The 23,217-nt window shown below is 40.0% G+C and overlaps 1 protein-coding gene across 9 annotated transcripts in view; it reads right to left on the reverse strand.

Annotated features, from left to right (window-relative positions):
* Positions 1-23,217, reverse strand: part of LIMCH1 (LIM and calponin homology domains 1) — a 375,099-nt gene that overhangs the window by 224,690 nt on the left and 127,192 nt on the right. For 8 of the 9 annotated variants that reach the window (XM_077477572.1, XM_077477576.1, XM_077477575.1 and 5 more), the window contains one exon: positions 9,876-9,946. The exons of the other annotated variant lie outside the window; for it this stretch is intronic. In XM_077477572.1, the coding sequence (XP_077333698.1) occupies positions 9,876-9,946 (71 nt within the window). The remainder of the gene's footprint in view (positions 1-9,875; positions 9,947-23,217) is intronic. 9 annotated transcript variants of the gene reach the window in all.

Consider the following 23,217-nt stretch of genomic DNA (forward strand, 5'->3'; position numbering starts at 1 on the left):
TACTGGAGAGAAAGCTGTAGCTGTGTACCTGCAGTGCAATGATCTCTCTGCTTCTGCTGCATTCATTTTGTGGATTTGTGATTTCAGCACCACTCCTGCTACTTTTTGATCATATCAACCCAGTTATTAAATCACCAGTCATCAGGGCATCGACATAAGAAAACAAAGCCTTGCCTCTACATTGATAGCTGTGTCCACACAAGAGACACTGAGCAAAACAATGAATGGCAAGTCAATAAGCCGGGGGAAAAAAAAAAAAAAAAAAAAAGACTACAGGACGTACTGCCGACTACCCTCTGCTTGCCTCATATTAGCATAGCTCCCACAATACAGATTCTCGTTACCATATATATTAGAGAATAGGAACTTTACCAGAAGACTACAGGACTATCATTTGCAGAAAAAGTCACAACAGTTTTAATTAAGAATTATAAACGAAAACAGCAAACCAACAAATGAAGAAAAGCAACCATTTCATCAGGGAGCGCAAACCCTATGAAAACAAGTCCACAATTAAACTGGTTGATTAGCAAAGAATAAAACCCCAATGGCCCATTCAGACCTATGTGTTGCAGTATTAAGAGCTTCAAACACAAGTTATCACAATTCATGAACTGCAGGGCGTTGCAAGGCCATTATTTCTGAATGACACCTTAATGCACTAGGTCCATTATGGTTCGTTGGCACCCCATTCAAATTGATGGGGTGTCAACTGCTTTAACACAATGAAATGCACTAGACTGGATACAACTGAATTGACCCTTAAATAATGAAAGCAAAAACTGACCAGCTGGGTTTTCAGTATAACCATTAAGTAACATTCCTACATTTTCTAAACATTTTGTAATTAAAATCATTTATTTTCACAAATGAAACCTAAAAAACAACCCCTTAATCAGCTCTGTTTTAATTTTAGGTTTGGCTCACACCACCACGTTGCAGTAATGCACTGTACACATGTTGGTGTGTTGCGGTGCTATTCATTGTCAATGACACAGCAATGCACCTCTACAACACGCTTATGCTGCAAACGCACCATGCCACAAAAATCGTGGCAGAGAGATGCACTGCAAAAAAAAATACATGTACTAAATTGTTATACATTGAGTTATGGTACCACCCATTAATTTTGAGTGAACAGCCCAACTTATCGTGCTGCAACGCACAGTTTGTTGTGGTTTGAAGCAGCCTTTATACTAGGTGTGGACTCTTGGATCCCAATCTAAAGGTGGAGGTGCACCAAGAGACTTTTCTTAAGAAGTCCCAAATGGAATCTAGCATCTTTTTAGTATTTTTAGATGCACGTATGAAAGTAATCAGTAGGGTGTAAATAATTATATCCCCGTATGTTAACTATTAAAATATTGTTGGAAGACATAGCACTAGGTGCACTGGCAGGGAACATGTTGAGAAAAATAAATAAAGAAGGCTGACTCATCTGTATTATGCTGCCCTTTAATAGTAATTTTATAAAAAATACACTGCAATACATTTAGCAACATTGCAGTGTTTACAGGAAAGGTCTAATGTCTCCTATCCAATGACAAAAATAAAATAAAAAAATATGGAAAGATAAAGGTAGATGCTTGGAAACAGGTGGCACACAATGTGCATTTTCACAAGCTTAGATCCAGAGAGCAAAGTAGTCAACTACACAAGATAAATGCTAGGATGGAAATCATAGGTTTTCAACCAGTGGTCTGTATGTAGTGCTTAAAAGCTAAATGTCCAAGCATTTGACTGTTGGTTCTTTGAAGCCTGCTGACTACAAAGTACCATAAAGAAACCATATTACTGGTGATTTTTTTTTATCTCTTGCTATTGACACAATAGGTCAAAATGCATCTTAATACAAAAAAACAAAAACAAAAAACAAAAAACAAAAAATAAATAAATAAAATAAAAAAAAACAAAAAACTTTATTTTAAACATTTCATGCTACACAACATTTGCACACATTTTAGAAATACCACAAAGCATTACTTCAAGCGGCCATATTCGCCAATCTTCAATAGCAGGTTTAACCAAAATGAGATCTGGCTGTGAATAATTTACACAAAAAAATAAATAAAAAATCTGGCACTCCAGTTTCCATCCTTGGAAGTAAATTACTTCCAAGACCTAATTAAACTAAAATCCAGAGCCACAAATCTAAAAAGACACACTATAAAAGCTCACGTATTTCCGCTCCTAATTTGTGGCCACATGCCAGTTCTAGACCTGCTCAATTCATGATCTCAATGAATGCACCGAACCAAGGGAGTCTCTAATTACATGTACTAATTGCACCAAGATTACAGGTTTTAAGAAAGAAAACTTGTACATATAAACAAAAAAAAAAATGAGAAAAAGACAGAAGCCCACCCACGCTGCCAGCAAATTATTGGTGTGGAGAAAAGGGGCTAAATATATGCTATGTGTCACCCCTATAACATAGAAAGGACAACCTGCACTGTATACATGCTGTTCTATGGTACTGAGCTATAGAATGTCGCTGAACAGCGTCTGGATTTACTATGGCTATACAGTATAACATTACTCTATCATTATAAACATTATTATATAAAAAGAAAAATTATTTTTTCATGGCGTTCCATCAGTTTGGCAAAAAATTATTTTATGTATTTGGCTAATTTATATCACTTTTACCATTCAGAACCTCGTTAATTTAAAAACAAAAGTGCCAATCATTTATACCTGAACTATGGATAGATACTATGTCTTTAAATTATTATTATTTAAACTCAAATAACGAAGGTATCTACATTTAACCTTGCATCAGTCTTTTGAAGCCCCCTATACAGTAGCACTCAAAATGGAAAAGCGAGGGGCAAGACTGGAAGCCAATCAGATTGTCTGTGGGGTTTCCATAGGAACCAAGAGCTGGTGCGCGCAGTCATTCCTGACGCATGCGCACTAGGAGAGGCGGACCCGGCGACGTCCTCATTCAGCGTCTGCCAACGTGTGGTTTTCAAGAAGTGCTTTTGCATGTACCTATTAGCGTGGCCGACCATTGAAATTCCTCTTATGTGGCCTTAGGGCATGAGGAATTCTTCTCCTAGGGGCGGACATGCACCTCTCCAGCAGAACGGATCTCCCTCCCCCTCTGAGGGGAGTATCCGTCTGTGCTCTTGGTCCGTGGGGTTTCCATAGGAACAAAGAGCTGGTGCGCACAGTCATTCCTGACGCATGCGCACTAGGAGCAGCGGACCCGGCGACATCAGAGTTTGCCGATGTGTAGTGACGATTGGAGGCTTCAAAAAGGCGTCTATCAGATTGCCTTATCCCAGAGCCGGCACACAACCCAGGGACCACGCAATGATTACAGCACCCTAAGGTAACTTTCTGAGATAATGTGGGATAGCCTCCGTGCAGTGCCCATATGATTTCCTCTGTAACTTCACTGTTGGTCAAGGTTGGGGACTATTATTAACCCCAATTCCTATGTTATTCTTTTTTACAGGCTTGATCTAACCAGCGATAGTTACCAATTGCTTTTTACCTGACTTCCAGGAAATCAAAAATAATTGCATATTCGGTTGCTGTGCAGTATTTCAGGTCCCCAGGCTTCATCTTTATATTAGCAGCAAACCTCTATTAGGGTGGGTATTTTCACATGCGTTTTTCCCCCCTTTCTGCTATTTGACTAATGCTCCATTATAAGGATTTAGGCTTGTTCCCTTTTCTATCCTCTCCCCCTTCTGTTTGACCAACTGGTGATCCTCTTGTCGCTTGGCCTTTTTCCTCTTTTCCCCTTCTCCCCTCCCAATTTTTCTTTCCCCTCCCCCTTCCAACTTCCCTTTTCCCCTCCTTGTTCCCCCTTCTTCCTCCCCCCTCTCCTTTCCCCCCCTTTCCCATTTCCCCCCCCCTTTCCCATTCCCTTCCCCTCTCCTTTCCCTCCTCCCCTTCCTCCCCTCTCCTGCCCCCCAATTTTATTTCCCCCCCCCTTTTCCTTTTTTTTTCTCCCATTGGAGCTCCTCTTTTTTAGCCTACCCTAAATGATGCCAGTGTTTTAGCTATATATTCACCACACTAAAAAAGAAAAAGCTGCGCTCAAAAGCACAAAAATTTGTGCTAAATACAAACTATATGCATTTAAAAGCGTGAGTGATTAAATGTATATAAAACGTGAACAACAGATAATATATAATTTGCTTAAACATATAAACCATGATAAAAAATGATTGTCTTACAAGATAAAAGTATCGTGTGATCAAACTAATCAACAATGTGAAAGACACCAAAATTAATATGTGTGCCCTCATATAATTACACTTCTAAAATCAAAATTTCAAAAAAGGCTCAAACTAAAGGTGAATGCAATGTAAAGTGAAACAAAAAAAAGAAAAAATAGTCCCATTAAATCCCAAAGGTTGATGTTAATCGGTAAGTGATATAAGTTCATGTAGAAAAAAAAATGACATCCACATCCCTTCGTGTAAAAGATGCGTCCCCGCATCCCGTGAACACGTCTGTCTAGTGACGAAACGCATAGGGAGGTACGGCGTGTTGACGTCACCGCGTTTACGCAAAGACCCGGAAGTGTGGGCGGCAGCCGAGAGCCGGCCGGCTCGGTATTGAAAAACGTTTTATACTCTTCACACATGTGAGTGTATTGATTTAGCTTTTATTTAAATAAATAAGGGTTTTTACGCTATGGGAGCTCTTTCTGTTTCATTTATATGAATTGTGGCACCTTCGTTTTACCAACTGGTATCTGCATTGAGGACATTCCTCTGCGGGTCCTGTGATGGTTCAGCCAGATCTTTGATCTATGTGCTCTTTTGATCTCAGGTAAAACTGAGATCTTAAGTTCCGGTAAGCGGCCCCCCCTTCTCTGCTTATCGGTGGAGGTGTTTCCTTTGGATTATCTTTTACACGAAGGGATGTGGATGTCATTTTTTCTACATGAACTTATATCACTTACCGATTAACATCAACCTTTGGGATTTAATGGGACTATTTTTTCTTTCCCTTTTTGTTTCACTTTACATTGCATTCACCTTTAGTTTGAGCCTTTTTTGAAATTTTGATTTTAGAAGTGTAATTATATGAGGGCACACATATTAATTTTGGTGTCTTTCACTTGTCTGCATTTGCAGATTGTTGATTAGTTTGATCACACAATACTTTTATGGTATAGGGGGTTCATTCTTGTAAGACAATCATTTTTTATCATATGGTTTATATGTTTAAGCAAATTATATATTATCTGTTATTCACGTTTTATATACATTTAATCACTCACGCTTTTAAATGCATATAGTTTGTATTTAGCACAAATTTTTGTGGTTTTGAGCGCAGCTTTTTCTTTTTTAGTGTGCATATTATCAGAGTATTACGATTTGAGTTGCTGCTTAGAGGGAGGGTTTTTCTAATAGCGCAGTTTACCCCCCTTTTTTTAACATATATTCACCACATGCGTTGGTGAATATGATATGCTAGCTATATTTATATATTCTTTTTTCAATTTTGTTATCTACAGCCGTCTCTGTTTACTTTGCCTCCCGTGTCCGCCCCAGGGGTGGCAAACCCTTGCGGGGGTGCCACCCGTGCCTATTTTGAAGGCTCCCTTTGGGGATCTTGGTCACTATCTTTGTCATCATTGTAAACTTACTCCATGTCTGTAATTTTGAAAGACTACAGTGTGTTTCTATTGTAGCAAGTTAACTTTGTATAACTAGAACTATGAGATTGTATTCACTTAATTTTAGATGCACCAAGAGACCTTATGAAGAAGCGACTTTGTCGCAAAACTAGTAAAGGACACCATCAGCTTGGGCACAAGTTTTCTTCTCCTTGTCTCCTTCCAATGGGGGGCAGGGCACTACTTAAATGTTATATTGTCTATGTTATGATGGTATAAACCTGTATACTGGTTGTTCATCAATAACGCTTAACAAATCAATTTCTTTAAATAAAATGTATACAATTCTTTTTAACTAATTTTGTTTAATCTCTGGGTATCAAGACAGTCCTCAAACACCACTGGTGTCACATGGTAACCTATTTGGAGTAGCCCTTGTTAACCCGCCCCTCTTTTTTTTGCATAGGAAGGGGGACGACCTCATTAGTGCCTACGATTTTGAGATAGGATGTCCAATCTCATATACAGTGGATATACAAAGTCTACACACCCCTATTAAAATGACAGGGTTCTGTAATATAAAAAATAAATGACAAAAGAAAATCAGTTCAGAACTTTTTTCACCTTTAATGTGACAAACTGGACAACAATTAAAAAACAAACTGAAATCTTTTAAAGGGGGGGGGGGGGGGTAAAAAGAAAAAACTAAAATAATGTGGTTGCATAAGTGTGCACACCCTCTTATAACTGGGGATGCAGCTGTGTTCAGAATTAAGCAATCACATTCAAACTCATGATAAATAGGAGTCAGTACACACCTGCCATCATTTAAAGTGCTTCTGATTAACCCCAAATAAAGTTCTGATGTTCTAGTAGGTCTTTCCTGACATTTTCTTAGTCGCATCCTACAACAAAAGCCATGGTCTGTAGAGAGCTTGCAAAGCATCAGAAGGATCTCATTGTTAAAAGGTATCAGTTAGGAGAAGGGTACAAAAGAATTTCCAAGGCATTAGATATACCATGGAACAGAGTGAAGACAGTCATCAAGTGGAGAAATATGGCACAACAGTGACATTACCAAGAACTGGATGTCCCTCCAAAATTGATGAACAGACAAGATTAAAACTGATTAGAGAGGCTGCCAAATGGCCTACAGCAACATTAAAGGAGCTGCAGGAATATCTGGTAAGTACTGGCTGTGTGGTACATGTGACAACAATCTCCCATATTCTTCATATGTCTGGGCTATGGGGTATAGTCGCAAGAAGGAAGCCTTTTCTTAAGAAAAACATCCAACCCCAGCAAAATTTAGCAAAAAAATAAATAAAATAAAAAAAACACACATGAAGTCTCCCAAAAGAACAGGGGCCTTAGTCAAGGTAAAGGGAATTATGAACAGTTCCAAATACCAGTCATTACTGGCACAAAACCTTGAGGGTTCAGCTAGAAAGCGGAACATGAAGAGGGACTTCATCTTTCAGCATGACAACGACCAAAAGCATACATCCAAATCAAGGAATGGCTTCACCAGAGGAAGATTAAAGTTTTGGAATGGCCTACCCAGAGCCCAGACCTGAATCCAATTGAAAACCTGCGGGATGATTTGAAGAGGTCTGTGCACAGGAGATGCCCTCGCAATCTGACGGATTTGGAGTGCTTTTGCAAAGAGTGGGCAAATATTGCAACCATATTTTAACGTTCCTCCACCTAAAAGATTTCAGTTTGTTGTTCAACTGAGTTGTACAGTTTATAGGTCACATTAAAAAGGTGTAAAAAAAAAAAAAAACAGAATTTATCTTTGTCTCATTTTGTTACATCACAGAAACCGGACATTTTATCAGGGGTGTGTAAACTTTTTAGATCCACTATAGGATGTAAGCCCACAAACACTCTAAGCCCTTGTACACATGGTCGGAGAATCTGTCGGAATGAGTCTTATCAGACCGTATCGTCAGATAATCCGACTGTGTGTGGTATGCATCGGACTGATTCCGTCCGAATCTCCGTCCGACCCAATTTTCCAACATGTTGGAAATATTTCCCGACCAACTGGGCCGGACGGACCTAATCCGATCATGTGTAGAGCATTTTCATCGAACCAAGTGCCACGCATGCTCAGATCAAATTCCTACATCAAAGCTATTGGCTACTAGCCTGAATGTAGTCCCATCGTAACGAAATTACGTTCTGAAAGATTGGATTTTTCGCCAACTTGGCCCGACCGTGTGTATGCCACAGTTTTGGACACAATTCCTCCGACTAAATCCGACGGGCAAAATCTGACGGATTTGGTTGGCAAAATCTCCGACCGTGTGTACATGGGCTTACAAGGCTCAAGAAGCCATGATGTTGCACTTGGGGAACTAACATAGAATTGACACTGGGTGTTGCTTATATTTTCAAATGAGAGATACTTGCCTGCTCCCATATATCAAATATAGAATCTTTAAAAATGTGTTTTTATATAAGGTAAAGTGGTTAAATGAAAGAAGAGATTTTATCTAATATAAAATAGGATTAAACCCTTCCTCCCCTCATATGACACAGTTGGGGTCCTCTGTGCTGTCACATTTGCTGTAAGATTAACCAGTGGTAATAAAACAAAACGATACTGTGGCCCAAGTGCCCACTTCCCCTACTGAAGCAATGAGTTATGGCTTTCATTTCAGTTTATAAGGACAAATTCTTACGGAATGTCAGGCCTTCAGAACATGCCGGCATGCAGAATGCTTTTAAGATGTGCCGTAACTGTTCAGAATTCTTTGGTTAAACACGCTTTAATTCACAATGCCTACCCTATATAGGGTCTTCTTTTGCTCAATTTTGTGTTATGACAAGACAGGAATGAGAGAGGTCACCAGGCAAGACTGGCATGCTCAGTTTTTTTTCATACAGTTATACTGATAGTCTGGTGATCAAACCATGAACCTCTTGGAAGTAGGCCTGCTCTATAAATCTGAGCCCCAGAGGGACACACTCTGTAGAAGGGAAGTGTGTTTGGTATAGTAAGGGGAAAGGGCAATCAATGTATGAAGGTCTTTTTTTCCTTTGGAATTAATGAAATAAAGTTGTCTAGCTATGCTTAAACCTTCTTCCAAACCCTTCTAAATCATATTCTAACTACCCTGTGAAGAAAGATGCTTATATTTACCTATTCTGAGGGTACGCTGGTGTGGTCATGTGATCTCCCCAGTGGCCATCTGGGGGACATGAAAGATCACCAGGGATTTCAAACAAACAAAGAAAGAAATACAAACGGAATAGAATACTTGTACATAGTACAACATACACATCAGGAATATGAAATGTAGAAGTAACACTCTTTAAAGCGTAGTGCCACCCATTTTCTGCACTCTCTCTCTCTCTCTCTCTCTCTATGGTATACGAAAAAAATAAAAAATTGCACTAGGAAAAGAATGAGCTACATCCTTTTCCCAATGCAATTTTTTTTCTCCAATTGGAAATATCTTTAATAGTGCGATTTCTTCTGTACTTCCTTCCTTCCCCGCCTAGGCAATTTGCAAGGGTTTCTGGGCTAGTGGCGTCATGTATCCCAGGAGCCCTTGAGAATCACCTACTGCCAAAATTACGCATTTACAACCTGTCAGGAAGGAGAGTTGTGCAGCGGCCTAACTGCACATGCGTGAGATCGGGAGGTTCATGCTGGGTAGCCAACTGCCCAGAAATGAAGACAGGGGGGCTTCAGATGCCCACAGCTAAAATTGAACCTACCTTCTTCCGAGATCTGCAAGTAAACTATTTTTCAAGAAAGTAAAAGTGCAACACCTACAGTATTGCATGTTGCAAATGTTAATGTACCCGTTTGGACAATTACAGAGCAGTCTGTAAAAAAGTTTGGGGAACTGAAACTCTGCTTTAACCCTCGTTAGTTCTCTGAAGTTCAGCTTTAAAGTTCATTATGTTGCCATCCTTTGACTTAGATACTCAAGTTAAACCTGTAATTCTGACCTGCACCCCAACATCTGCTGGCTACCTATGCTGGAAGAGAACTATCTACACGTTTTGTTTTTTTACACTTTCTTTTGTTGGATAGAGTAATGAAATGTTAAAATCTCTGCAAGGCTATTTTTGCTGTGTACCTTAACTTCCAATCATAAAAACATAACAGAAATTAGAAGACGTCTCCCAAAGTGAGGGGGTATTTTACTCCTAAACATCTGCCCTACAAGGGGAAATCTTCTATCTTGCTCTATGGACAACATTAAAAGCAGTCTTCAACATAATGAGCACTAATCACCCACTAAGAACAAATAACAAATGAGCTTACTCGCAGAGTAGGATTCCATTTTCCAGTCCCGTGCGAAAGTCTTTGTCTCCAAAGCTTCTACCCGTAACTTGCTGACAAAGAGAAGGGAAACAAAAAAATGATTATTACCATTTGCAAGAAATATTTTGGCATTTAAGAAAAAAACAAAAACAATTAAAATTTCACTTAATTATTATTATTATTATTATTAAGTGAATTCTGGAAATCTCAGAGCATGTGTAGAGAGAAGAGTGAAGATGGTAGGGTTATATGACTAAAAACGAGATCCCATTTCCAAAAGGTCTATATCATTGGAACATATGGATTCTATTATCACACTGTCTGCACCATCCTATACAGTTTAGATTAAAAGGCAATTTTCTACGGGCAGCTTAGAATGAGACAGCTGGCTATAGGACGATATAAAAGGTTCTTGCTTGAGATCAAGAAGTCCATCACATTTGAAGATGGCTACATTTTAAGTTTTCCACATAAGCAACACAAACTTTACTTAAGATATTTAATAGAGGTTGTACAATCAGGTGGTGGTTGCCCTCACATTGCATAGTAGGTGGTAAATCTCAGGCAAATAATAAACACTGTTTGGGGGGGGGGGGGGGGTATTCACAGTTTTAAAAAATTCTTGCAGTGCCAGTTTGCCTAAAACATCCCCCGTTCAGATAATAGTATAGGTTTCCTTTACAGCAAATAGTTAAATCTGCTTTTTATACAGAACAAGAAGGCTACTGTACTTTGTATGTTACTTCCTTCACATGCTGCCTCATGTCAACTGCTCATCTGTTACCCGGACTTGGAGGCACACACGTACGGTTATTTACAATTGCTTTAACACCTGCCATCTCCATCAACGTTGCCTCATCTATTATTCAGTTCAGGGATAGTTCAGCTTGCATTGCCCACTCTGCGCACAGCTATTTCACCTCCAAGAGCTTTATATGTAAAACAATAAAAACATAAGTGTGCATGCATAGTTTAAAATGTTGCAAGAAGTAACTCTAAGCTTTATGGCATTCTGCTGTATTAAAATGCGTTAACAGCCAACAGACCTGCCATTGTAATTGGGGACAGCTGAGCATTAGGGACCCATTCATACCCATCGCTTATTAAAAAGGTGTGCAATGCCTCAATGCATGGTAGAGCATGTGATGCTTTGTAGAGCCGCAATGTGCTAATACGAAATAGGAGTAGGAATAATTTTTCCAGAACTGGGTGCAAAATGAATCGAATGTAGTACTGCAGCACGCCATAACACTCACATTACTGCAATATGCATGAATGGACCGAAAGGAAAGTGCATTCGGTAGAATGTTTTTAAAGCAGAACTATAGATAAAAAAAAATTAAAGTTAGCTGAAACATTAATGTAAATTGTTAAAGCATACTTTCTATATTGGTGGGGTTTTCATTTATTCAAAAAAGTCTGCCGATATTGGTAGTGAATAACACTTCTTTTGGCAGGTGACAATAATAAATGCGCTGCACTGAATTCACTGCAGCGTTGTCACTGTGTGCAGCCACTGTAGCCGTTAGCCGTTGTCACATCGGATAATTTTCTTCCTCAATTCCAGACAGTGCAGAGCATTCCAAGCTGCAATCCAGGCGTTGTGATTGATGGTACAGTATTGTCTACATCTCCTGGGGAATTGAGCGAATGTGCCTGACAGTGCCAGGAGAAAGTGATGCCTTGACCCTTACTCCAAGCCCTCGTCTGATGATGTCAGAGGGGCTACGAAGAGGATTTTCAAACTTCAGGTAAGGTATTGAAAACAAAAAACAAAAAAAAAAACCCTTGTTTGAATGTGCAGGGGGTTGGTGGGAAAAGGTGATAAAGAAAACAAAAACCTATAAATGCCTATCATAGAAGGTTTGTCCTGACTCCGTTACAAATTAGTGAAAGAAGGAGAACGATGAGAGGACCAGTCCCTGTCCCTTCAAAACCAAGGCAGCAATGGCAACTCCTGGGTCATTTAAAAAAAAAACGATCACTAACCTAAATCAGAATGTGCACATTTTAATTCAACATACACAGAGGACTAGTCTCCTAGTGCATTGCAGCACTAACAAGGACAATTACATAGGCGTAAATTAGTTCTTTAAAAAAAAAAAAAAAGACATTAAAAAAAATATAAAATTAAAAAGCAATAATAATTTTATAGTGAGATTGCTCAGTTTTGAAACTGTGGGCATTTCCAAGGATCAATATCCAAAATCTGAACACCCTAGAAGTTAGAAAACCTGGAAACTTGGCACTGTTAACTGTTTGCCTTAATCTCATGGGCCAGATTTTATTTAGCCAGCATGAAACCTAACACAAATCATTATTATTCTTTCCCCTAATCTGTCTAGTCCTAAAGGAAGACTATATTTCAGAAATGACTGCATACCCTGTCTCCTTCAGGTCTACAGTGCATCCGTAAGGTATTCACAGCGCTTTACTTTTTCCACATTTTAGGTTACAGCCTTATTTCAAAATATATTAAATTCATTATTTTCCTCAAAATTCTACAAATACCCCATAATGACAACATGAAAGCTTGAAATCTTTGCAAAATGTATTAAAAATAAAAACAAAAAAAAAATCACATGTACATATGTATTCACAGGAAGATAGAGAGCGAAGGACGTGGTGCATGCCGTCGGGGAGTGCGACAGTTCCAGATGCTCAGTTGGAAGGAGATAGGCAATACCCAGAGCCTCAAGGAATCAAGAAGTCAAACTGTAATGGTGTGGATCGTCACCAGTGGAGTTGAGAGATTGCCGACAAGTGAGAAAGGCAAGGCTGCACACTTGGAGCATTCAGGTCCTTCTATAGGCCTACACTGGTCTGAGAGGACACTGTAGGAAGTCGTGCTGTAAAGGCGTGGACCGTCCCATGGGTATGATGTCACCAGTGGACTCAAGAGATCATATAAGTGAGAGAAAAGCAAAGCAAGGCAACACGCTCTGAGCATTCGGCTCCTTCTACAGGCCTACACTGGCCTGTGAGCCCTTCAGGTGCCTTTTGGCAAACTCCAGGCAGGCTGCCATCTACCTTTTACTGGACACTCTACCATAAATGCATGATTGGTGGAGTGCTACAGAGATGGTTGTTCTTCTGGAAGGTTCTCTTCTCTCTACAGAGAAAGCTGGAGCTCTGTCAGAGGGACCATTGGTTCCTGGTCACCACCCTAAGGTTCTTCTCCCCCGATCGCTCAGTTTGGCCGGGCGGCCCGCTCTAGGAAGAGTTCTGGTGGTTACAAACTTCTTTCATTTACAGATGGAGGTCACTGTGCTCATTGGGACCTTCACTTCTGCAGACATTTTTCTGTACCCTTCCCCAGATCCTGTCTCGGAGGTCTACAGACAATTTATTTTACTTTACATGGCTTGGTTTTTGCTCTGACATCCCTGTAATTCCCTTGGCGGAGATGCGCTTTCCCTCTCTGCTCGAGGTCCTGGCTCTTGGTTGGATAGATTGATAGCAGCGCAGCCATTGGATCCCACTGCTGTGAATTTAAATCCAACGGCAAGGGTGCCGGGGCCAAGTCTGACATTCGTGTCTATGAACCCAAATGCTGGACTCGGGATTGCACCCGCATGATAACCCCCCTGGGAGAGCGCTTCTCCCAGGGTGTTATCTGATGAGAGGAGGAGCCGTGAGAGCCACCGAGGGACCACTCTGTAAAATGAGCTGCACAGTGGAGGCAAGTATGACATGTTTGTTATTTAAAAAATAAAACACGAAGCCTTACAATAACTTTAAGACCCCTTTTACACTGGGGCACTTTGCAGGCACTACAGCGCTAAAAAATTGCGTCTGAAAGAGCCGCTCCTCACACTCCAGTGTGAAAATCCAAGGGGCAAGATGGCAAAAAAAAAAAAAAAAGTCCTGCTAGCAGCATCTTTGGAGCGGTGAAGGAGCAGTGTATATACCGCTCCTGCCCATTGAAATGAATGGGGCAGGGTGGCAATATCGACGGCAAAGCGCTACTGTAGCAGCGCTTTGCGGTGCTTTTAACCCTTTCTCTGCCACTAGCAGGGGGGTAAAACCGCCCTGCTATTGACCAAATACCGCTGCTAAAACGACGGTAAAGCGGTGCTAAAAATAGCACCATTTTACCGCCGGCGCCTGCACTGCCCCAGTGTGAATAGGGGCATAACTGTGGGACCATATATAGACTGGTGTGTGCCGTTCCAAATCACATCCAATCAAATGAATTTACCATCAATTTTAAGTGTCATGGCAAAGGCTGTGAATACTTATGTACATGTGATGGTTTCCTTTTTATTCATAAAAAAAATTAGCACAGATTATAAACAGACTTCTTTCACATTGTCATTATGGGGAATTGTTTGTAGAATTTTGAGGAAAAGAATGAATTTACTCCATTTTGGAATGTAACATAACAAAATGTGGAAAAAGTGAAGCGCTGTGAATACTTTCTGGATGCACTTTATTTGCATGCTTGAAACACTAATCCATCAGAAAGAATTAAAACACTGACAGTAATTATGAATTGGGTTGTTAAAAGTTATTTTTTATTTTATTTTAAGTACCATTATTTCAGTATAACGGCAAAACTGCACAGTACAGCAGAGGCCCCTGGCTCTGATTAGGCTGTATAAACTGCCCGTCACTGCCTAGGTGGGGGGAGATATTCAGATTTGCAGAAAAAAATCATTTTGGACAATCATTTACTGACGTGCAGACTGCACCTTTATTAAAAAAATTACGGATCGCATATATCCTCATAGGACAAGTATGGGGTTTCCTCCTCGTGAAAATGCTAGTTACTTGGCTGTTATTCTGTTCTGGCTTGCATTGTAAGTCGGTGTTAGAAAGTTGGTTGGCTGTTATTCTGAACATCTTGCTTTGGTACTTTGTTCCATCAACACAGAAGCAAGATGTTCAGAATAACAGCCAACCAACTTTCTAATATGGAACTCTTTATATGGCCTGCTATATATTGCTAGGTATTCTGAAACCATCTGCATTGCTTGAGAAAATCGTACCATGCAAGAGTGGCCAATGAGAAGCAGCAAACGAAAAACCCAATAGAAAAGTGTAACACCTTTTTGACCCTAGCATAGTAGCATATATTTACTCACCTTTGAAATTTTTCTTTGGCAAACAGATCTGTCTTGCCCACATATCAAGACAGACATGTCTAATGCACAAGACATTGTAATAATATAATAATACATAATGGTAGGCATTGTGGCTTCCATTAAAAATACAACCCAGACACACAGTGGTCTTTCAGCAGCAACCCAGCCATTGGTGTTGTCTAACCACTAACTGCAGACCAGACCGCTAATAACTCGAAAAAAGTCATTTTTGGGTCATGGCAATGAAACAGAATGGTATGTAGATAACGATCATATTTTCTGTGGATCACATACCAGTTTTCTTAAACTTATGACCCAATTAGGAAATTCTGCACAATTTAAACCTTTTTTTTTCCCCCAAGCACATACAGAAGTGGATAATTCTGGCACAAATCCCTGCAGGAATTCCAAATGAGACGTGTTGTATTTGTTGACTGAGAATATCAGACATAAAAAAAAAGAAGAATTAAAAAACACAGTAAATTGCCTAGTTGATCAAAGAAGTTGAATTGTGTTGTATTTAGTACTAGAGGCTCATATACAGGAGCACTTGGTGCACGCTGCCCTTTGCATTTTAACAAGATGTCACAGCTCCTCCACATTGGAGAGTGGCAACGATACGCTGGAAACCTCACAACTTTCTAACATGAAAAAAAACACAAAGTATGTAGACAAAAGACACACTACCCACAGTTATATGGCTAACCATAGTCTATGTATGTTAAGATTTCCATTATTCAGGTGTTGAATGAGAGAAATCAATAGATACATCCATCCACACAGTGTGAATGATAAAAAGCAACATATTCCCATATCTACGTGTAGGCAGGTGCAATCTACTGTCTCCACTATAGATGGTGCTCATCCGTAGAAGCATTACAGTTGGAGAGGGAGTCAAGAGGAACACGGTTCCTCTATGGTTTCCTGGGTCATTGGTGAAGCTATCCAATTGGAAGCTACCACCCAATGTGACTCTAGCAGCCATCTTGGATCAGGCAGAGATTATTTAAGGCCTTCGCTCCCAGGTTTTGGTGTGTATTTTGCGAGCAGGTAGAGTATGGACATGTACCTCATCTGGCAGGGACAGAACTAGTGGCAGGGAAAAGTTCCTGACAAGGAGCGAAAGCATAGGCTCACAACTTCTCTGGACATCTTCCTGCTTGGGCATGAGCTAGGAGGGGCAGAATGCAACCTGGCTAACAGGCACCGTCAGTTCAGCTGAAACTTGCTCCCTACACACAGTTGGACCTGTGAGTGTTCCGGTTGGACTGTCTTCCCTCAGGGTTTATTGTGAACTGTCTTTGCATCATTCCAATACAAATTCCTTCCACACTCAGACTCTGTATTGCTTCTGCACCCTACTTACATACACAAAGCATGCATAGATGAATCTCCCCTGCTGGCTACTGTAGTCTAAAAGCCACAGAACCTGTGGTTGTCAGAGAACATAAACGACTGCATCTGGTTGGATGCAGTCACTGCATGGCTGAGAATATCAGGAGCGAAGTTTGCCAAAATCTGAGTTATGTAGTAAATAGTCACCACATTCTTTTTTTTTTTTTTTAGGTTTATAGGTTTTTTTTTATACTGCCTTATCAAAAAAAAATCTGATTTATTTAGAGGTTGGATGAAATATTTTACATAGTATAAAACCTTTAGTAGTTTTGATAGCATTTTTTATACATATTTAAACTAGAAGGAAGGGTGACGAAAAAAGGAGCTTTTTTAGGTATTTAGTTCCAAATGAGGGACAGAGACCTACTATTTTGAGCCTTTAGCTGCAAACAGCTTTCAGTCCCTTCTAATTTAATGGGGATCACCCAGAGATTACCTGGAGAGTTATCTGGGTATCAGCCTTGCCTACCATGTACAGTGTAAGGGCTCTACAGGTGCCCAAACATGTGTCTACCATCTTGTTTAGGAACCACTGACTTTCAAGTCTGATACATTCACTTGGATTAAAAGCTGCATCAAGATATGTATGATGCTGTTGTAAAATATACCGTATTTATTGGTGTATAACACGTGCCGGCGTATAACATGCACCCCAAGTTTAGGAGGGAAGTTGAAGGAAAAAAAAACTTACATTTAAACGCCCATTAATGTAGCCTTGTCAGTGTCATTTGCAGCCTTGCATTGCAGCCTTGTCAGTCACTTACAGCCTGCCATTGCAGCCTTTACAGTCATTTGCAGCCTTGTCAGTGCCTTTGCTGGGGCGTGCCATTTAAAAATGGCACCACCAAGATACAGAGCAGATGTCCTGTGCATCTCGGCGGGGGCTCGGTAGCTCTCGGCCGTTCTCATCGGCTTTTGACTATTTTCAGCCGCACTCGGCTGAAAATAACCAAAAGCCGCCGAGAACGGCAGAGAAGCTAAAAAATGGTTGGGGGGGGGGCGGCGTATAACACGCACACACGATTTTCCCCCGATTTTAAGGGGGAAAGGGTGCGTGTTATACGCCGATAAATACTGTAATCATCAATTGTATATTCAACACTTTAATAAATCTCTAACAGGTTAGAAGTTCCCTATGACTAGCAGATAACTAATATTGTATCTATCCACAAGAAGGACAGCAGGCTGACAATTACAGGCCAGTGAATTTAACATCAGTTGTAGTCAAGTTAATGGAATCACTCCTGAAAAGGATTATCGATCACACAATTTACTGGACCCAAAGCAGCATGGCATTACTGAGGGCAGATTATATCAGACTAAACTGAATTCAGTTTTTGACTATATCACAAATGGTTTGGACCAGGGTGGCACTGTGGGTATAGTCCATCTTGATTTCAGCAAGGCATTTGATACAGTTCCACATAATGATCTAATACAAAATACAAAAGTTGTACAAGCTAGGACTTTACCCTTGGGTCGTTCAGTGGATACGCAGTTGGCTAAAGGATAGATATCAGAGGGTGGTTGTAAATGGGGTTCGCTCGGAACAGGAACCAGTCACTAGCGGTGTACCACAAGGCTCTGTACTAGGTTCTGTTCTATTTAATCTATATGCAAGTGGTATAACCAAAGGTTTGTTGGGTAAAGAAGCAATAGAAAAACACAAGTAGGGTAGAGGGAAGGTAACAGCAAAACAGACATAAGATATGGAGAAGAGAAGTAGGGGGAGGTCAATGGGAAAGGTGCACCTCATATGTGTGCCCCTATTCAGTAGCTTCAAAGGTCCAGCTCAGGTCCTGCTGGAAGATAACGTGAGGCCTATGGGTAGCCAAATATCCATTCTATCAGTCAGCCTGGCTTCTATTTTTTCGTGGAGCACGAGTATGGAAATTGTGGACCTAATTTCAGAGACTGAGTGGTTTGTTGGACAAGGTATATCTTTCTGATGATGATACAAAAGGTGTGTAAATAGGGTTGATATCCCTGGAGGTGTCCAACATGGAACATGATTTGGCATGCAGTTTAAGGTTTCTAAATATAAAGTAATGCACCTAGGGGGAAATAATCTCTCGACAGTGAACATAATTGGTGATACAGTGTTGGCCAGCACTACAGAGGAAAAAGTTTTGGGGTACTTATTTCAGATGATTGCAAAATTAGCAAACAGTGTGACCAGGCAGTGGGAAAACTATCACTAGAGGGATCAACCAGTAGGAGGACAGAGGTCGCAGTTCCCCTATATAGATATTTCATTTAGTGAGACCTCATTTAGAATACTGTGTCCAGTTCTGGAGACCTAACTTACAAAAAGATATTGATAAGATAGAATGAGTCAAGAGACGGGTAACAACAAAATAAAAAAATGTAGGGATAAAACTTATCAAGAGAGACTTCAAGAAAGTAAAATGTACAATCTAAAGGAAAAGAAGAAAAAGGGAGAAAAGACTCAAACCTTTAAATACAGCAAGGGGGTGAATAAGGTTCAAGAGGGCAGTATTTTAAATAGGAAACCAAAATCAAGAACACACAAAAACACGGGAACCCAACTTCAAACTAGTAGGTGAAAAGTGCAAAACGAATCGTAGAAAGTATTATTTTACTGAAAGGGTGGTTGATGCTTGGAATAGACCTCCGGCAGAGGTAGTGAGTCAAACATGCTTGGGACAAACATAGGTCTATACTCAGACAAAAAAAAAAGGGGGGGGGCGCAACAAGAACCACTTGTTTTTCTGCCACTTTTCTATTCGCTTCCAATGTCCCGCATGCAGATTGTACTCACAGCAATCCAAATGTGCCCATTTGTCTGTCTACAGACTGGACTAACTTAAGTGAAGCTGAAAAGTTTCAATTAGCCTATTTATGGACAAGCAGCACCTATATACAATTCCACAGACTAGATGCTCTCATTTTCTGTTATGGGCTGATAAGACACAGCATTTATGTGGACTAATTGGTGAAACCTCTCCCACTATCCTAATCTCATCAACACAGAAACCAGTTATTCTGTAGTCCAAAGATAAGAACTAGGATGGAGATTTTGACTCCTAAGGATAACACAGAAGTGTGCAAAGGACAACTCTGAATTTATGAAATGATCAGATATTTTTTGCACTTATCAAACTATCAACATTAAAAAGCTTTGACTGGTACATTTTACAGATCATAAAGGTAGAAAAGAGGAATTAATCACTGGGGTTAACAATCCTTTAAGGAATACATGTGTGACCTACAGAAATCTTAATACAAAAGGCCATAAACTTTCAATTATGAGATCAGTTGCCTTATCACAAATCACATGCAAATCACTAAACTTTAAAGTGGATTTAAGCCATCCTATCCTTTAAAGCCAAGTAAGTTTCCCATCTTCGCCTTGGTTTGAACTGCATGCAGTTGCCATGGTGCAGCACATGTGCTCACTCATAACAGCCATTTAATGGCTCGACATTTCAATTAAGAGCACAACTGACAGTTTTCAGTCACAACATGCCTTAAAACTAACTGTTTAGGGAAACCGTTAAATTAAGTTCTGCTTTAACAAAAGATAAGGATCTTTATTTTCAGCTATGTAACTTTTTTTTTAAATGTCTTTAGGCTTGCATGAAAATACCTGTCACTTTTTTTTTTTATTAAATAAGGCTCTTTATCCTTTTTACAGTAGTCGTGTTAATTGAGCCTTTAATTGGGATTATTTAATGAGGCAGTGTAAAGTGCAATGAAAAACAAGTAATGTGCAGTAACCCATTAAAAACTGATTTCATCTTGTGACTAGCAGGGCAGATTTACTAAAACCAGGAAAAAAAGCAGAAAACTAGTTCTTCTGCCCATGGTGACCAATTAGAATTCTTGCATTTTTCTTTAAAATGAAAAGTTAAATGCAACAGTTTGTGAAAGTTTTCTTTTAATTGGTTAACAACTAATAAGACCCCACAACCTAAAATCTTGGTTGCCATATGATTTACAACACTGTGCCCCAGCGAGCCAAAGAAACCAAAAGCTGCAAACCTCTGCTGGTTACAGGTAGTCAATGAACTTCTACAGGGGGGGAAGTTCACAATATTCTGTTACACCGAACGCGTTAATCCGATTATGGTCACAAGATGTGATGGATCTATTAAAGGATTAGGGAGACACCAATCCCTCCTAATATACAGATTAAACCATTAAACGCCTAGTGTGGATGTCTTTTTCAGCTTCCCATTTGACTTCCCACCATTCAAGAGCCGTGAGATCCTTCTCCCATCTGGGATGAAGCCTAGAACACATATACTGTATAAAAGAAGGTTTTGCTTTTAAATTGGGGAACAGACCAAGAACAAAAAATGTCTGCACAGCTTTAATACCACAAACGTTCCACTCGAAGAGCGAAATTAGAAATGGGCTCTTTGGCACTCCAGATGATTTTAAAAGAAAACAGCTGGCTTGAGCAAATTGTTTTTTGATTTGCAGATTATTGGAACAATATTGTTCACACTACTTTTTTAATGCTTGAAAGACAGTGGTGCAGAACAAAGACGTACGTTCTGCTAGCATTCCTCGCTTCGATAAACTTTACCCAAGTCACAGAGATCCCACACAGTGCGTTATGTCTCATTACTTCTGTGTAAAACACACAATCTTACATATGTCTCATTAGCCATGTATGATTCCATTTTTTGTGCTTTCTTGAATCAAAATGTGTTTAATGTTCATTTAACTGTATCCCTTAGTTTGTTCTATAACAAAAACGTGAACAAAAAAGCAGTCTCAAGTCTACAGGCCAACATATATTATCAATTTTGGATATAAAAACAGCTGAATTATAATCTTCTGATCATTCAATCAAATACCTCATACATCAAATAATCATTTAGTTCAGTGTTTAGAAGACCTACTTTTTTCATCAAACCAACTTTACAGAAAGACTGTGTCATCTTGTGTTTGGCCAGTATAAAGGGTCCTTTAACAATGGTTGGGTCAATTCTGACCAGCAGGGAATGCATGCCCAGGTCTCCTGCTGAATCAGAGTCAAACGGTATGGATATCACTTTTATGACATCAATGTCAGTAGAGTTTCACCCTCCTAGACATTTCCATGTTGGGTCTATGGGCAGGCAGATGTAAATGGTTAGATCTGACTTCCTCTGATCCATCACGCTTATGTCGAAAAAAAACTGAGCGATACAGACCTAGATGGACTCGGTAAACGGATGTAAACAGATGAACATTCATTTACCTCTGACTGCCCTTAGGCCTGCCATAGATTGAGCAGTTTGCTTTCATGATGGGGGACTCTCTGGGGGGGAGCGCTCTCTGCCAGGAGAACACATTGATTATTGCTAGCAGCTATAACAGCTGCTAGCAATAATCACATCTAAAATCTGACATGCTGGTTGTACCCAAGTTGATTAATCAATCAGCTTGGGTACACTCAGCCTGCTCATATATGGTTTGAATCTTGGTCAATTCAGGCTGAACCATCTGACATTCGAACAGTCAATGGCCGGCTTTAGTCAGGCTACAGATTATGCAATTTTATGTCCTTCCACTGTGAGTAAAAGGAAAAAAAAAATGCTTGACTTCCCGATCAACATAGTCAAGTGTTGATGGGAGAATCTCTCCTGCAACGCTATTGTCTGCTGGCGGGGAACTTTTCCAACTGGCGGAGCACAGTGGCTATTGTTGCTGACTATAGCCGATAACACCAATCGTTCTGGAGGTATGGTCTAATTTGCTACCTTGATAACCCCATGAACACCTTATGGTGGACTTTTAAACTATCTGGAATAAGGAAAACATGTATGCAATAGAGTATTCAAACAATGCAAACATTTGAAATGCACATAGGGGGGAATTTATTAAAACTGAAATAAATTCTGGAGCAGCTTCTAGTTCGGCTTCTTTAGTTAAAAGTGTAACTAAACCCTCCTATCCTTTACACTCAAGTGAACTACCATCTTAGCCTCCGTTTGAGCTGCAGTTACCAGGATGATGCATACGTGATTAGTTATGACACCAACCATTTGATAGCTTGACAGTTAGGTTGAGAACACAAGCAACCGTGCCAGTTACCATTAACGGCATACCCTAAATTTAAACATTTTGGTAAACAGTTAAATTGTTAAAGGTTTGAAAATGAAACATAAAAGCGGTTTAGTAGTCCTGTATAGCTGTCCCAGATTTTGACTGCTCCAGTCTTTGTGAATCTCCAACATCTTCAATGGTGCCCACTGTCCAGCCTTTCATCAGAAAAAGAGGCTGCCTCTCGCTACACATTAGAGAATAGCTCAGGGGCTTAATCATGTGTGCAAGTCGCATGCATAGCAATCAAATAACAGTTCCCAAACTGTATATACATTAATTAAATTCAAATTTATTTTTGGAAATTGCTACCCACAAAAAAACAAGCATACAGACAGTTGCAATGTTTTGCTATTGCTTTAAACCACCCATACATGAATTGAAATTGTGCAGACATTTTCCACAGGCTGGTTGCCATAGGCTGAGAGAGTGCTGATCAGGAGCCGATGGCATAGTTTTTCTGTCATCCCCCGTCAACAGAAGCTGGATGGCTTCTGTTGAACCAGCTGCAGTACATACGGACTGAATGTCGGCTCACATTTGTCCTGTGTGTACGGGGCTTAAGTCTCGCACATGGAATTGCTTATGTTCTTGTGAGGCAATGACAGCATTTACAACAAGATCGGTCAGGCAATGTACATTTTTATTCTGTTGGGCATCAGGTAACCCGAGGAGGTGATGCAAAAGTTTGAATTATAAAAACATTTTTTTCTCTTTGAGAGAGTGTGGAATTGTTAGAACTCCAGTTTTATTGCAGTGTTCCTCCATAGAAGATTCATAGTCTGTCTGCTCTGCTGACC

Source organism: Lithobates pipiens, unplaced genomic scaffold, assembly GCF_037356315.1.
Source record: "Lithobates pipiens isolate NorthernLeopardFrog02 unplaced genomic scaffold, aLitPip1_a1.2 Scaffold_13, whole genome shotgun sequence".
In the NCBI taxonomy this organism is placed as follows: domain Eukaryota; kingdom Metazoa; phylum Chordata; class Amphibia; order Anura; family Ranidae; genus Lithobates; species Lithobates pipiens.